Here is a 12457-nt window from a genome sequence, read left to right as displayed (position 1 = left end):
ATGATATTGGATAATGGTCAAGTTTCATTAAATAACTAGATAATTGTCAATGGACATGAAGCCCTATTTGAGTCACAAAAGCTAACTAGCTCAAGATTGTTATATTTAGGTAAAATTTTGTCTAGGCCAATATTTTTAACACTCTCATAGGCATATCCTAATGGTCTTAAAATGGTGTTTGCATGAATTGACTTAAAATAGGCACATGGTATGTTAATTATGGTCTTCTAATGGCTAGATATAAATGAGTCATCTAACCAATTTTATATTAAGAGGGATATGAGTATGGAGGGGTCTTTGTCTAAAAGCAAATGTGTGATTTTGTTCTACTGGAAATAAATAGGGTATATAACCAAGCATCCCACGTTCATTAAGAATATTCATCCAATATATACTTACTATATACTTTCTTTGACAAACAAATAGTACTTTTGATATTTGTGCAAGTTTTGAAACAAAAAGTATATTAAATTCAGCCATCAAGGGAGTTTCAGCGAACAAGGTGTTCGGCATGTACGGGTGTTTATCCTTTAAAACTTTCATTGTATCTTAATTATTAGGAGCCATCAGACTATCCCAACATTTTCAAATACTCTGTGAAGTGGTCACATGCGGCCTTAGGAGAATATGTTTGATGGTAGTGATCTTTTTTTAGCATCATCCTCAATATAAACTCACATTATAAGACTCAAATCATCTTGCTCAAGGTTACCCAACACACTATCAACTAATTTGGCAAGACTATATGCGTCTCTCCAAATAACCAAGCACCTCAAAATATGATGTTCTTAAAAAGACTTTTGATTCTCAGACCTACGATCCTTTGTATTTTTAGACTTAATCACCTTTATACAACCGGGACTCAAGCACATATAAATCCAGACTTAGTATCCACTTTATACAAAGCAGCTTTCAATGCCTGAGAGAAAGAAAATTGACAGCTAAGAGGTATAATCTTCATAGTGAAGGTGTTGTGAGAACTCTGTCTATAAACCTTTCCCCCACAATAATCTCCTAATTTGCATCAAGGATCTTGTATTTCATAGTAGATGGTTTTAAATACATATGATATGGCTATTGACCTGCCATGTAACATGAAAAGCAGTAAAAAAACTATAAGGATGATGACACACTCGATTCATGCATGAATACTCAGTCACCTTTCACACATCCATTGCACGACCACCATTGCACGACCACCATTAAATACTCTTACAAATACATAAATAAATCATGATAAATCTCAATGGGTTTATGTATTGCATATTTTCGTTCATTACTACATAGGTGTGACGTCTTAAGGTGAAACATCTTACGAAAAACACTATTGCTCCCATCCTTGCCATTAGGGAAACAACGAAATCCTTAAAATGAATAATGCAAACCTTTTATATGAGTTGAAATCATTGAATAATTAAAAATTGTTCTTTTCTTTACGCAATACAAAAGAGGTCTAGTTGATGAATTTTATCAAACACTTTGTGGGCATCGGCTAAAGAGCATTTCACCATGGTTGTATTGCTTCCTTACATAACTTTTAAATTGGTAGAATTAAGATAACAGAAATAATAGAGAAAAATGGAGAATAATAATAATAATAATCCTTAGAGATAATGATTCTAAACCAAAACCAAGTCTCTCACTATGATTTGATATTCACGAAACAGTAACGTTGTTGAAAAAATTTAGTATTTTTGGACTTGTGAAAAAGGAACATTGCTAAAAATATATAACCAAACACTGTGAAGTTATCTTCACCATCATAGACACCTTTAATTTAACTCCACCGAACAACACTATTTCTTGATATTAATGGATTCAACATTAGAGGGTTAGAGAATTGACAATTTTCCCTTAATCTATGCACTAGATCTTGTTAGAACAAGATTTGTTTCTACACTTTATCTCTAAGTTCTGATAATAACAACACATATATTTTATATGTAAATAATTTTGTTTCTAATGTTTTCTTGAGTGTGTAGACCATAAAGCTCTGTATGATTTAGGACTGTTGTCTAAAGAATTATCAGAAATGCTGTCGTCAGAAAGACTACTCTCTTTCACCTTGACGGGTGAAAGGACTAACCTTTTCTAAGGGGAACTTGGATAAATGAATATGTCATCTTTCTCTTTATTGCATACGCTAATGTTTATCTTAAATAGATATTTTTTTAAAAGGGAAAGTTTGGAAAATCCAATTTAAATCCCCTTTCTTGTGTTTTTCTCTACCTTCAGATATTAATTTTCCCTTTTCTTTTCTTAATAGATTTAGTTTAGAACAACATTATGATTTTCCCCTTAATGTATATTCTATTATTTATTACTCTTGATACTAATTAATGAAAATCATACATAATATCTCTTTCTCATACAAAATTAAATGTTTTTTAATATTAATAATGGTATAAGATGTTACTCCCTCCGTCTCATAAAAAATGTCTCATTTGAGCAATGCGCGATTCTTAAGAAAATAATTAGATGTGTTGGTTTTAATGTTAAAACTAATATCAATTACTAGAATACCTTATTTGTTGTAGTGAATAGAACGGTTGAATAAAGTGAAAGTTAATAAATAGGGGTATAGTAGTGGAAAAATAATAATAAATATTACATTAGTAACGTGAAAGGACAATTGTTTTGAGACAAAAAAAAAATGCATATGAGACACTTTTTATGAGAGGATGGAGTAATAATATATATTATTGCATTTAACAAAATTAACAACATAAGTCAGGATGGCCGAGTGGTCTAAGGCGCCAGACTCAAGTTCTGGTCTTCGAAAGAGGGCGTGGGTTCAAATCCCACTTCTGACATTTTCATTTTTTTTGATTTTTTTTTTTATTAATATTGTTTGTATTTTTTTCTTATTTCACTAACATGTAAAATTATTCTCTTTTGCTTAATTTTGAGTTTGATTTAAATTATTGTGATATATATTTAGATAATATTGTATTTTTTTTTGTTTAAAATATGTAGTCATTGTAACTACAAATTATTAGTCTCATAAATTTAAACATCTATAAAACAACTCTTCAATGAAAAAGTCATAGGTTTTCTTAAAAATTTATATAGGTTTGAGATAGGGAGATCGTTTATCTCCTCTTTTCTTTTGCATTATATAGGAAGCTTTCAATTGACAAATAGTTAGAGTGGTGGAGGAGCAAGTAAAAAGTAATTACAAAACTTCAGGTAATACAGTCATTATTAGCTACTAGGATGAAGGCAACAAGCATCCAAAATCTTCTTCAATAATATGGACAAACTCATGACAAGATATTCCCCATATCAAGTGCAAGATAATTAGAGGATATTCAACCATACTAGGTTCAACAACTTAACTACTATGTTTGGCTTTAACATTGATCAAACCCTTTTTGACTACCTTGAAGTACCTATATTAAGAGGCAAGCCTAGAGTCATACATCTTTAAGTTGTCTCAAAATCTATGAATGGACAATGGCCATTTTGAATAGAATGGATAGTTACATATGAAACTTTGTGTGGAGACGAAATTTTCACACAAGAAAACTTGTCACTATCTTATGGGATAAAGTTGTACTCTTATCTCTATAGGTAAACTTGATTTGAAGAAAATTAAGAGTATAAATAAATTAGGATGTCTCGCTATTTGATGGAGCATGATCAAAACTAACAAGCAATGGATCATTACGCTTATAATCAAGAACTTCAAGAAAAAACAACCTATTAAGCATCACATATCTTCCTCTATATGATTTGGTTTAAAGCATACTTTGAATTATATTGAAGATCTGCTATGTGGAAAATAAAAAACATGAAAATTAATTAGGTTATAAAATGAAAGACTTCATTGATCTTTTGGATCAACTATAAGTACCTAAAAACTACTAATATTCAATATCTTCTAATACAAAGAAGTATTTGGATCATTCCTCAAATGTTCACCACTATTGTACCAGAGATAACAAATAATATTATATCTCTCTTTTAAAAAATTTGGTTCATGTTATATGTAATCTTTATATTCATGTATGACTCTTTAATATTAATACTTGTTTTAACTTTGCCACCTAAATCATTATTTCATGGGGTGACATGACATCGAAAGGTGTTTGTCATTAATAGATTCAAGATAATTATCTATTTGATACTAGCGCTTAGAGATAGGGTTAGCATCAATATCTGCAAGTACTGTTGTATGAATCGGTGGGGACTCTTGATAGTTTTTAACTATTGGAGCTTAATATTGTGTTGGTTAATAGCCGATATATCAAACTATTAGGTAATGCACCGATCTCTTGTTGTTGAGATCAAAATGAGATACGAATAAGAGTAACATGTGATAATATTAATAACTGAGTATAGACACATATTACTGACCTATGGATGTGCATGATAAACATGTAATGATAAAATCTATCCCCCCAACAAATTTCTTACATTTAACGCCAAAATCTCCATTTAACTTTCTGTCATTTATTTTTATATAATTTATTTTCACGCATCACAACAAATACACAACCCTTTTCTACTAAAGATATTAAAAATTGTTAAACAATCTTTAAAACAACTAGTCTCTATGAATACGATACGATAATTGCAAAACTATCAGAACTTGTAAAGAGAATTATAATCAGTCTTTTAAACAACTAGTGAATAGGATAATTGCAAAACTTGTAAAGAGAATTTTATTGGTACATGAACTTCTAATATTGAAAGGGACAAGGACCCATCGCCCTGAAGATGAGGGGAACTACTATGAGCCCTTGATACCCAAAGTTCTAACTGACAATTAGTGAAATAAATTGAATAAACTTATACATAACTTTTTCCAAAGCTTTGACATGTACAAATGCCTATTCTTCAGGGTTTCATCAACAACTCCTTAATGTAACTAAGAACCCCATCAACATTTACAGTCCAAGCTACTGAAATTGGCGAATAACCCGTCCATGGGTTGCTCGTATTCCATCTGTATGAAATGAACCCAATTATGTTGAGCATTAAAATATTAGCACCAAAAAGAGTGAACAAGAATAATAGTTTCAAGTATGGAGAAACCTTTTTAGTCCTTGGTCTAGAAGTGTATGTCCAACACAGAGGCCTTGTGTCTCTACCCTCACTACTCCTTTCTTGTATGTGAAAAGATCTGGACGCACAACTGCCACAAAACTAACAGGGTCGTGTAGGAATATTCCTGAAAGAAGAAATCAAATTATTATTCTCCTGTCAACTTTAGTTAGTTCAAGATGTGTATTCCTTAACAGCATAATTTGCAGCATCAAAACAGTATGAAAAGTTACCATAGACACCATCGGATTTTACATGCCAATCCCTATAGAATTTGCACATGTCACTTAAAAGAGATGCATGCTTTCCTTTTGATTCCTTCAGTTCAAGGAGATCAGCATCTGAAACCAACCGAAAAAGTTTACTTTCCAGAATAATAACTAATAGTAAAAGGTAGCATAGAAATTGTTGCCAATTGGGATTACAACCCCACCTGTAAGTTGCACTTGGGTTGTGATGTTAATGCCAACAACAACAACATCTGCCCCAGAAGTAAACACAATATCTGCTGCTTCTGGGTCTCCATATATCTGCAAGTTTATGAATAGTCATCAGGATTAAGACCAATATAATATGAGATTGTATTAGACTAAAATGATTCCATTTATTTATTTTCTATAACCACTCCCCTTAGAAAATAATATGCTTGAGAATCAATTTATAGTACAGAGTGAATGGATAATATGCTTGAGAATCAATATATATAGTGCAGAGTGAATGGATAATATGCAGTCCTTAATGTCAAGAAGCCAAAAGGGCGCTTACTTTTCATAAAAGTGTAGATTGTTTATTGGTTTATACATGTAAGGCCCTCATTCACAAACTTTTAGGAGTTACTACAGTAAACTGCATTTTGGGGCACGCCATATACAATCAACATACAAAGAGATGAATTTCCTCAAAAACAACATACAAATAAATGAAGGTTTAGTTTTAACCCCATAAATTACTACTACCCTCAACATAATTGCACAAGTCGATCAACAACCAAATCAGTGTTATAAGTTGTGGATGGCATACAAAAACACTTTGCTAAAAAATTTCACTATGCTATAGTAATATAACAGTGCTATAACTTATATCCGACAACAGTGGTGGAGACATATTTGGATCACAGGCATTAGCGATCTGTTCAAATTCCAATATGTTGCAGAGCTTTAGTGTTGCAATTTGACAGCACTAATAAAAAATACAGTTATACTTTTTTTAAGGCGAAAAATTAGAGAATGAAATAGGATATATAAACACAGTTAAAATAATTCATGGAATTGTGATGCATGATCCTCGATATAACATTATGGCATAAATTGATCCATGTAGCCGACCCTAATTAGTGGGATAAAGCTTGGTTGTTGTTGTTGTTTTGTGAAGCAAGAGGAACTCACAACTGGATATATATATATTTTCTACATGATAATTTTCAAGCAGACAAAAAACTTTATTGCAGGAAACATAGCAAACAGAACTCTAGGACTTACATTTGCTTCTGCAGCTGGATTGACATTTCCCAAGGCAAAGAATGCACCACCAAGTACAACTATTCTCTTCACCTTGCTTGCAAAAGATGAATCTCTTTTGATTGCCTAAAACAAAAAGATAGAACATCAGATCAAAAAATGTATAGCATTGTAAGTTGAAATTGCCAAGGTCCAAGGCCAGGACCATAAAGTACAAGACAGAAGTATGCAACTTACTAGAGCTATGTTTGTAAGTGGTCCAAGTGCTAGCACAGTTACTTCACCGGGACTTTCAGATACCTTCTCCACTAAAAACTCACTAGCACTTTTGTCAATTTTATTAGCTTTAGGATCAGGTAAGAATATGTTCCCTAATCCATCTTTACCATGAACAAAATCGGCAACACGGGGCCTACCACCCTATTTCGAAAAAAATACAACAAATCATAATTATTATTACTAGAAAGACATAATCAAATAAAAGTTGTGAGACGGGGCAAGGAAAGGACGCAAATCACACATCTAAAAAAACTTTATATCGACTAAATTGACAGCAGAGAAGCAAAAAAAAAAGGTCAAAACTAGATAGATAGATAGATACCTTCAATGGCTCAACGCTTCCCTCTGCAACAGGAAGATCTTGACGGCCTGCAATCTCACACTATCCTTTTTGCACATTTAAAACACAATCAAGAACATATTCCATAAACATTAAAAAACACATGATTTTCCAGAATCAATATTCATCATCCAGAATAAAAAAAAACCCCGTACCAAAAGCAATGCATTACGTGTGGCATCTTCGGTCTGCGCATTACCAAAAACCGTTGTCAAACCCACCACCTCCACCTCAGGACAACGAAATGCCATCATAATCGCCATACTATCATCTGCATAATCACAAAAACATCATCTCTATTCTACCAACAGAATCTCAGATCAATTCACAGTAAAAAAACACTTCTCATGCAAAACTTCACAAATCAAGTAAAACTATATTTCTATTTTCAACCACATAGAATCAACCGTAAACAAACAAGCACATCCAGAAATCATAATTATAAACTTCTAACATCAAATTTCATTCAACCTCATGATAATCACCTCTAATCTAATCAAAATTAACACAAAAATCAAACCAATTCCATCCAAATTCACAATTCAAATATAAAAGAAATGAAACAAACCGATCCCAGGGTCAGTATCAATAATGAGCTTCTCAACGTGTTCAACTACACCGTTAACGCCGTTGACTAAACCGTCCATGATTATCAAAACTTGAATTGAATTGAATCGCAAATAGTTAGGGATTCAACAAAATGCAGAGAGAAATTAACGAAAAACGGTTAGAAGATTATGTGTGTATGTATGTATGTGTGAAAATCAAGGTGCATACATACATACACACGAAGGTGAAAGAAGGTGCGAAGGAATATGCAGAGAAGGACGATGAAGTTGAAGATGGAAAATAGAATTGAACGATGACGAAGGTTCTCTTGTATATGTAGTTTGACGAATTAGAACCTCACACGTGGTGGATCATTTTTCTTTTGTGAATATCCTTTTTTTTACAATTCCTAAAATTCTGAAAAGTATATATAGAAAGTTAGGACATCGTAGTGTCGTTTTCGTGGGGTAATGAAAGGTAGGTCAGTAACGTTTTATTTTTAAGAAAGAAAATTTGTTTTTTATTACGATTAACACGACTTTTTTGTATGGATTTATTTTGTGTGCGCTTTAATTCTAAATAAATATGTTTTATATGAATTCAATTCCAAAATAAAATAAGAAATAGCTTAATTTAATTAATGAATTATTAAAATAATAACTTATTTCTAAATAAATATCATTTTAGAATTATTTATTGTTTCCGACTATTTGATGACATGGAGGATAAGAATGACTGCCCATGTCATATCCATATGGTGTAATTATGTACAAATGAAATTATTTTAAAAGAACTAATGGACAAAGCTTCAGCCTCCATGTCAACGAAACAAAACAAGATTGTCTAATGCCACGTTTAAAGATTATGTAGTGTGTGTTTAGTTGTGCGGTGAAAAAAATTGATTTTGAGTGAATTGATTATGTAAAATTGATTATAGATAAAAGTGAGTTAAATATAAAGTGATTTATGTTTGGAGAAATTCTTGCAAAAGTGAGTTGAACAATAAATTTCAGTGTAAAAATTACGTTTAAAAATCATGTTTGATCAAAAGTTTCAAATTCTAACTTCAAGTAGAATCAATTCTTGAAAGCATAATCAATTCTGCTCGAGATCAACCAAACACATCAAAATCAATTCTAAGCGTCCAAAATCAATTCTAAATGCCTCAAACGTGAAACCAAACATAGACTTATTTTGGTAGGAAATGAGTAGAATTGAAAATATGTTAAGGTTTGGGTAAGATTTTATAGCACCCATAAAAAGTTAATTGATGTTTAGGTTTGGTCCCTTATCGATTATAAGTTTATTTTGGCTAAATTTATTTTTTTGTTAGTTTTTTTCTTCTAAGAAACCAAAATGAAATATAATATAAAAGACGACCTCTCTATCATAAGATGTAACACAGAGGCTTCAAAAGTTTCCAACAAATCAACATAATAAGGGCGGCAACCTCACCCTAAAGCCAAACACACAAAGAGATTTTTCCACCACATATGAGATCCAGAAATAAAATAAACGGACTTGGCCTTTAGCCACCAAAAAGAAAGCAATTTAACTCTATCTAACAGTTGAACAATAGATCTAACTTTGGATTTAAACAACCTGGTATTCCTTTTTGTCCACAGAATCCAAATTGTAGCGAGTGATAGTAATCGTAAAAACTCACGGAAAACACTATTGCCATCTGAAGAGTTAATAAATTGTATATCATATCCATCATGATGTAATATGTAAAAATGAAATTATTTTAAAAGAACTAATGGACAGTTTCAGCCTCCACGTCAACAAAACTAAATAACGTTGTCTAATGCCAAGTTTAAAGATTATTTAGTGTGTGTAGAGTTTTGCGAAGAAAAAATTGATTTTGAGTGAATTATGTAAAATTGATTTTAGATAAAAGTGAATAAAGAGTAAAGTGATTTATATTTGAAGAAATTTTTGCAAAAGTGAGTTGAACAATTAATTTTAGTGTAAAAATCACGTTTAAAATTCATGTTTGATCAAAAGTTACAAATCTTAACTTCAAGTAGAATCAATTCTTGAAAGCATAATCAGTTCTACTCGAGATCAACCAAACACATCAAAATCAATTCTAAGCGTCCAAAATCAATTCTAAATGTTTCAAACGTGAAACCAAACATAGACTTATTTTAGTGGGAAATGAGTAGAATTGGAAATATGTTCGGTTTGGATAAGATTTTATAGCACCCATAAAAAGTTAATTGATGTATAGGTTTGGTCCCTTAACGACAATAAATTTATTTTGGCTAAATTTATTTTTTCGTTAGTTTTTTTTTCTTCTAAAAAACCAAAATGAAATATAACATAAAAGACGACGTCTCTAGCATAAGATGTACCCGAGAGGCTTCAAAAGTTTACAACAAATCAACATAATAAGGGCGGAAACCTCGCCATAAAGCCAAACTGATAAGTCTAACAATATCGTTATTTTGTATATATAATTTGTGGCACTTATCGATACTTTTTGTTTATATCGTGTGAATAATCTCCGCTTTTTGTGTAAATATGTATACTTTGTGTATTATTAAGTTTTAGTGTATTTGTGTACCGTTTGATAGTTTTATATTCATTTTGTAGGTATTGATGCATATTTAGAGCATGAGCAATAAAAAGTCGAAGACACCGCTTCAAACGCGCGATTTTAAGCAACTCATCAACGAATAAGGCTCAAAATCAAAGAATAAGAAATCATCAATTTGGTTGTTATTTATTCATTGTTAGATAGGAAATTGAATAAGCTTTCCAACACTTCGAATCGGGCGCAAATCGGAGTTACGGTTCTCAAGTTATGGCAATTTTACTAAAGCTGGAAAAAATTTGACAACACAGACGCGCGATGCACCCTCCCAGCGCGCGACGCGCGCTCTGCGGGTTTCAAAGTGTATAAATAGGGGGAAAACATATTTTTTAGGTTATGGTTTTCCGGTATTTGTTTCCAACTCTATCAAACTTTATTTTTTGGTCTAGATAGCTTAGAAAACAACATTGGAGCTTGCATACAGATGATCCGGAGTCAGATTTCTCATCAATCAGAGCTGACAACCCGTGAGATGTTTGGTTCTTCTTCATTCTTTTTTGTGTATTTCTCTTTTGTTGGATTTTGTTTGTTTGTTGTATAAATTTACTTTACAAATCTTTATCGGTGTTTCCTTGATCTTTTGTCTTAAATGTTTCGGATTTGTGTTGTTGTAGAAATAGACATCACAAGTCTTGATTAGGGGGATATTTGTTAGCTTTAGATTCTAGAGATGGGATTGAGGTTAACATCCACATAATATTTAAGTTTAATGCCTATGTGTTGTTTGATCGGTTGAGACATCGTCGAAAGAGCAATATGGTTGAACTCTCATCGGTGTTGCAGACATGGACATTGACGTGAGAGGTATGTGGTGATTCGGACGAGTACTATAAGTTGAGTGCAACAGCGTGATAGATTTAAATTTGTGACGAGTGAGTGTATTTACATGCCTGATAAGTTATTTCTTTCCAAAGAATGTATTCTTTTTATGTTCATATTTACTTTTCCGTTTTTATGCTTTACCAATTCAATTCAATTCAAACTTTTGTCGAACGATAATTCAATAGCACTAATCCCTGTGGAGACGATAAATTCCCGGATAAATATTTCCAAAACTTTTGTTGCTTGCCGCTCTACAGCTTCAACAAAATGGCGTCGTTGCCGGGGATTGGTGTTTCTATTGGATCTCATTGCGATAGTTTCTTTGTTTTTGAGTTTTGTAGATATCGTATATATTAATACTTGTATACTTCTGTATAGTTATACACACTTCGATTTTGTTTGGTGAGCTGACTAAACAACTTGAACTCGGATTAGCTCTTTAATGACAAATCTTCACTTTTCAACTTGTTTATTTATTTTCACCAAACCGTTTGTAAAAATTGTGTTTTTTCTTATTGTTCGACTTTGTGCACATATGTGTTGTTTACGTATTGTTGTAAATTATATTGTTTCGTAATATTTTGTCAAGTGTGTGGTTAGGATATTTTCTTTAGGTTGCGTTGAGGCGAGAGTGTTGGCGTGTCGTGGAGAAAGTTACTACCTGAGCACAATAAAGGCGTCGAGCTAACTACGTAAAATAAGCCTTTGTTAGGAGGCACCCCAATGGTTGTAAATTTTGTGTTTTTTTTTTAATGAGATGTGTAGGTGATGAGTGGAGGTTGCACTAGGACTGCTTGTTGTTGTCCTGGTTTTTCTGCAACTGGTATAGCGCACTTCACGCGCTAAGCCGCGTGTCCTGTAACTTTCAGCCAGTAAATTCTTTTTAATGGTTTACTTGGATAGCCTTTTTCCTACTTACACCAAGGCTTTATAGTATAGTATTTTATAGTTTTATTTTTAATTCTTTTGTTTGTGTTTAGACTCAAATTTTTGCCCGATTACTTGGAGACGCATTTGGTAATTCTCCAATTTTGATAGATTCAACATGCCAATTGTACGGTAATGATATTGTTCAAAGTTGTACGTAGCAAGGTACTCGTTTGTCACTTTCTATAGCCTAGCATGTTTAGGAGACTTCTCATTTGTAAAATTTACATATCGTTTATCACTTTCTATAGCCTAGCATGTTTATGAGACTTCTCATTTGTACAATTTTCATATCATTCATTCTTTTTGCATAACTTGTTCATGACTTAAATCACATTAATTCTCCCTTTTTACCCATAAATGTGAGGAAGCTTTCCATTGTGTATATATGCGAGTGACCGACATTTCTTGTTTTAACTGGATACTATTATGTTT

At 32.2% G+C, this 12457-nt stretch overlaps 1 protein-coding gene and 1 non-coding gene across 2 annotated transcripts; one reads left to right on the top strand and one right to left on the bottom strand.

Annotated features, from left to right (window-relative positions):
- Positions 1–2729: 2729 nt before the first annotated feature.
- On the top strand, positions 2730–2813 carry TRNAL-CAA (transfer RNA leucine (anticodon CAA)). Its single transcript has one exon. It is a non-coding gene; the product is annotated as a tRNA-Leu (tRNA).
- Positions 2814–4644: 1831 nt separating this feature from the next.
- On the bottom strand, positions 4645–8046 carry LOC131610981 (uridine nucleosidase 1). The gene is made up of 9 exons (XM_058883088.1): positions 7694–8046; positions 7281–7396; positions 7108–7167; positions 6744–6926; positions 6528–6632; positions 5483–5579; positions 5283–5390; positions 5041–5176; positions 4645–4951 (listed from the first exon to the last, which is right to left on the bottom strand). Exons 1-9 carry the CDS (start codon positions 7770–7772, stop codon positions 4843–4845), a joined length of 993 nt encoding a protein of 330 aa, XP_058739071.1. The 5' UTR covers positions 7773–8046; the 3' UTR covers positions 4645–4842.
- Between the last annotated feature and the right edge of the window lie 4411 nt (positions 8047–12457).

This window comes from Vicia villosa, linkage group LG6 (assembly GCF_029867415.1).
Source record: "Vicia villosa cultivar HV-30 ecotype Madison, WI linkage group LG6, Vvil1.0, whole genome shotgun sequence".
Taxonomy (NCBI): Eukaryota; Viridiplantae; Streptophyta; class Magnoliopsida; order Fabales; family Fabaceae; genus Vicia; species Vicia villosa.
The sequence above is the reverse complement of the archived record's forward strand: the minus strand, read 5'-3'. Positions and strand labels throughout refer to the sequence as shown.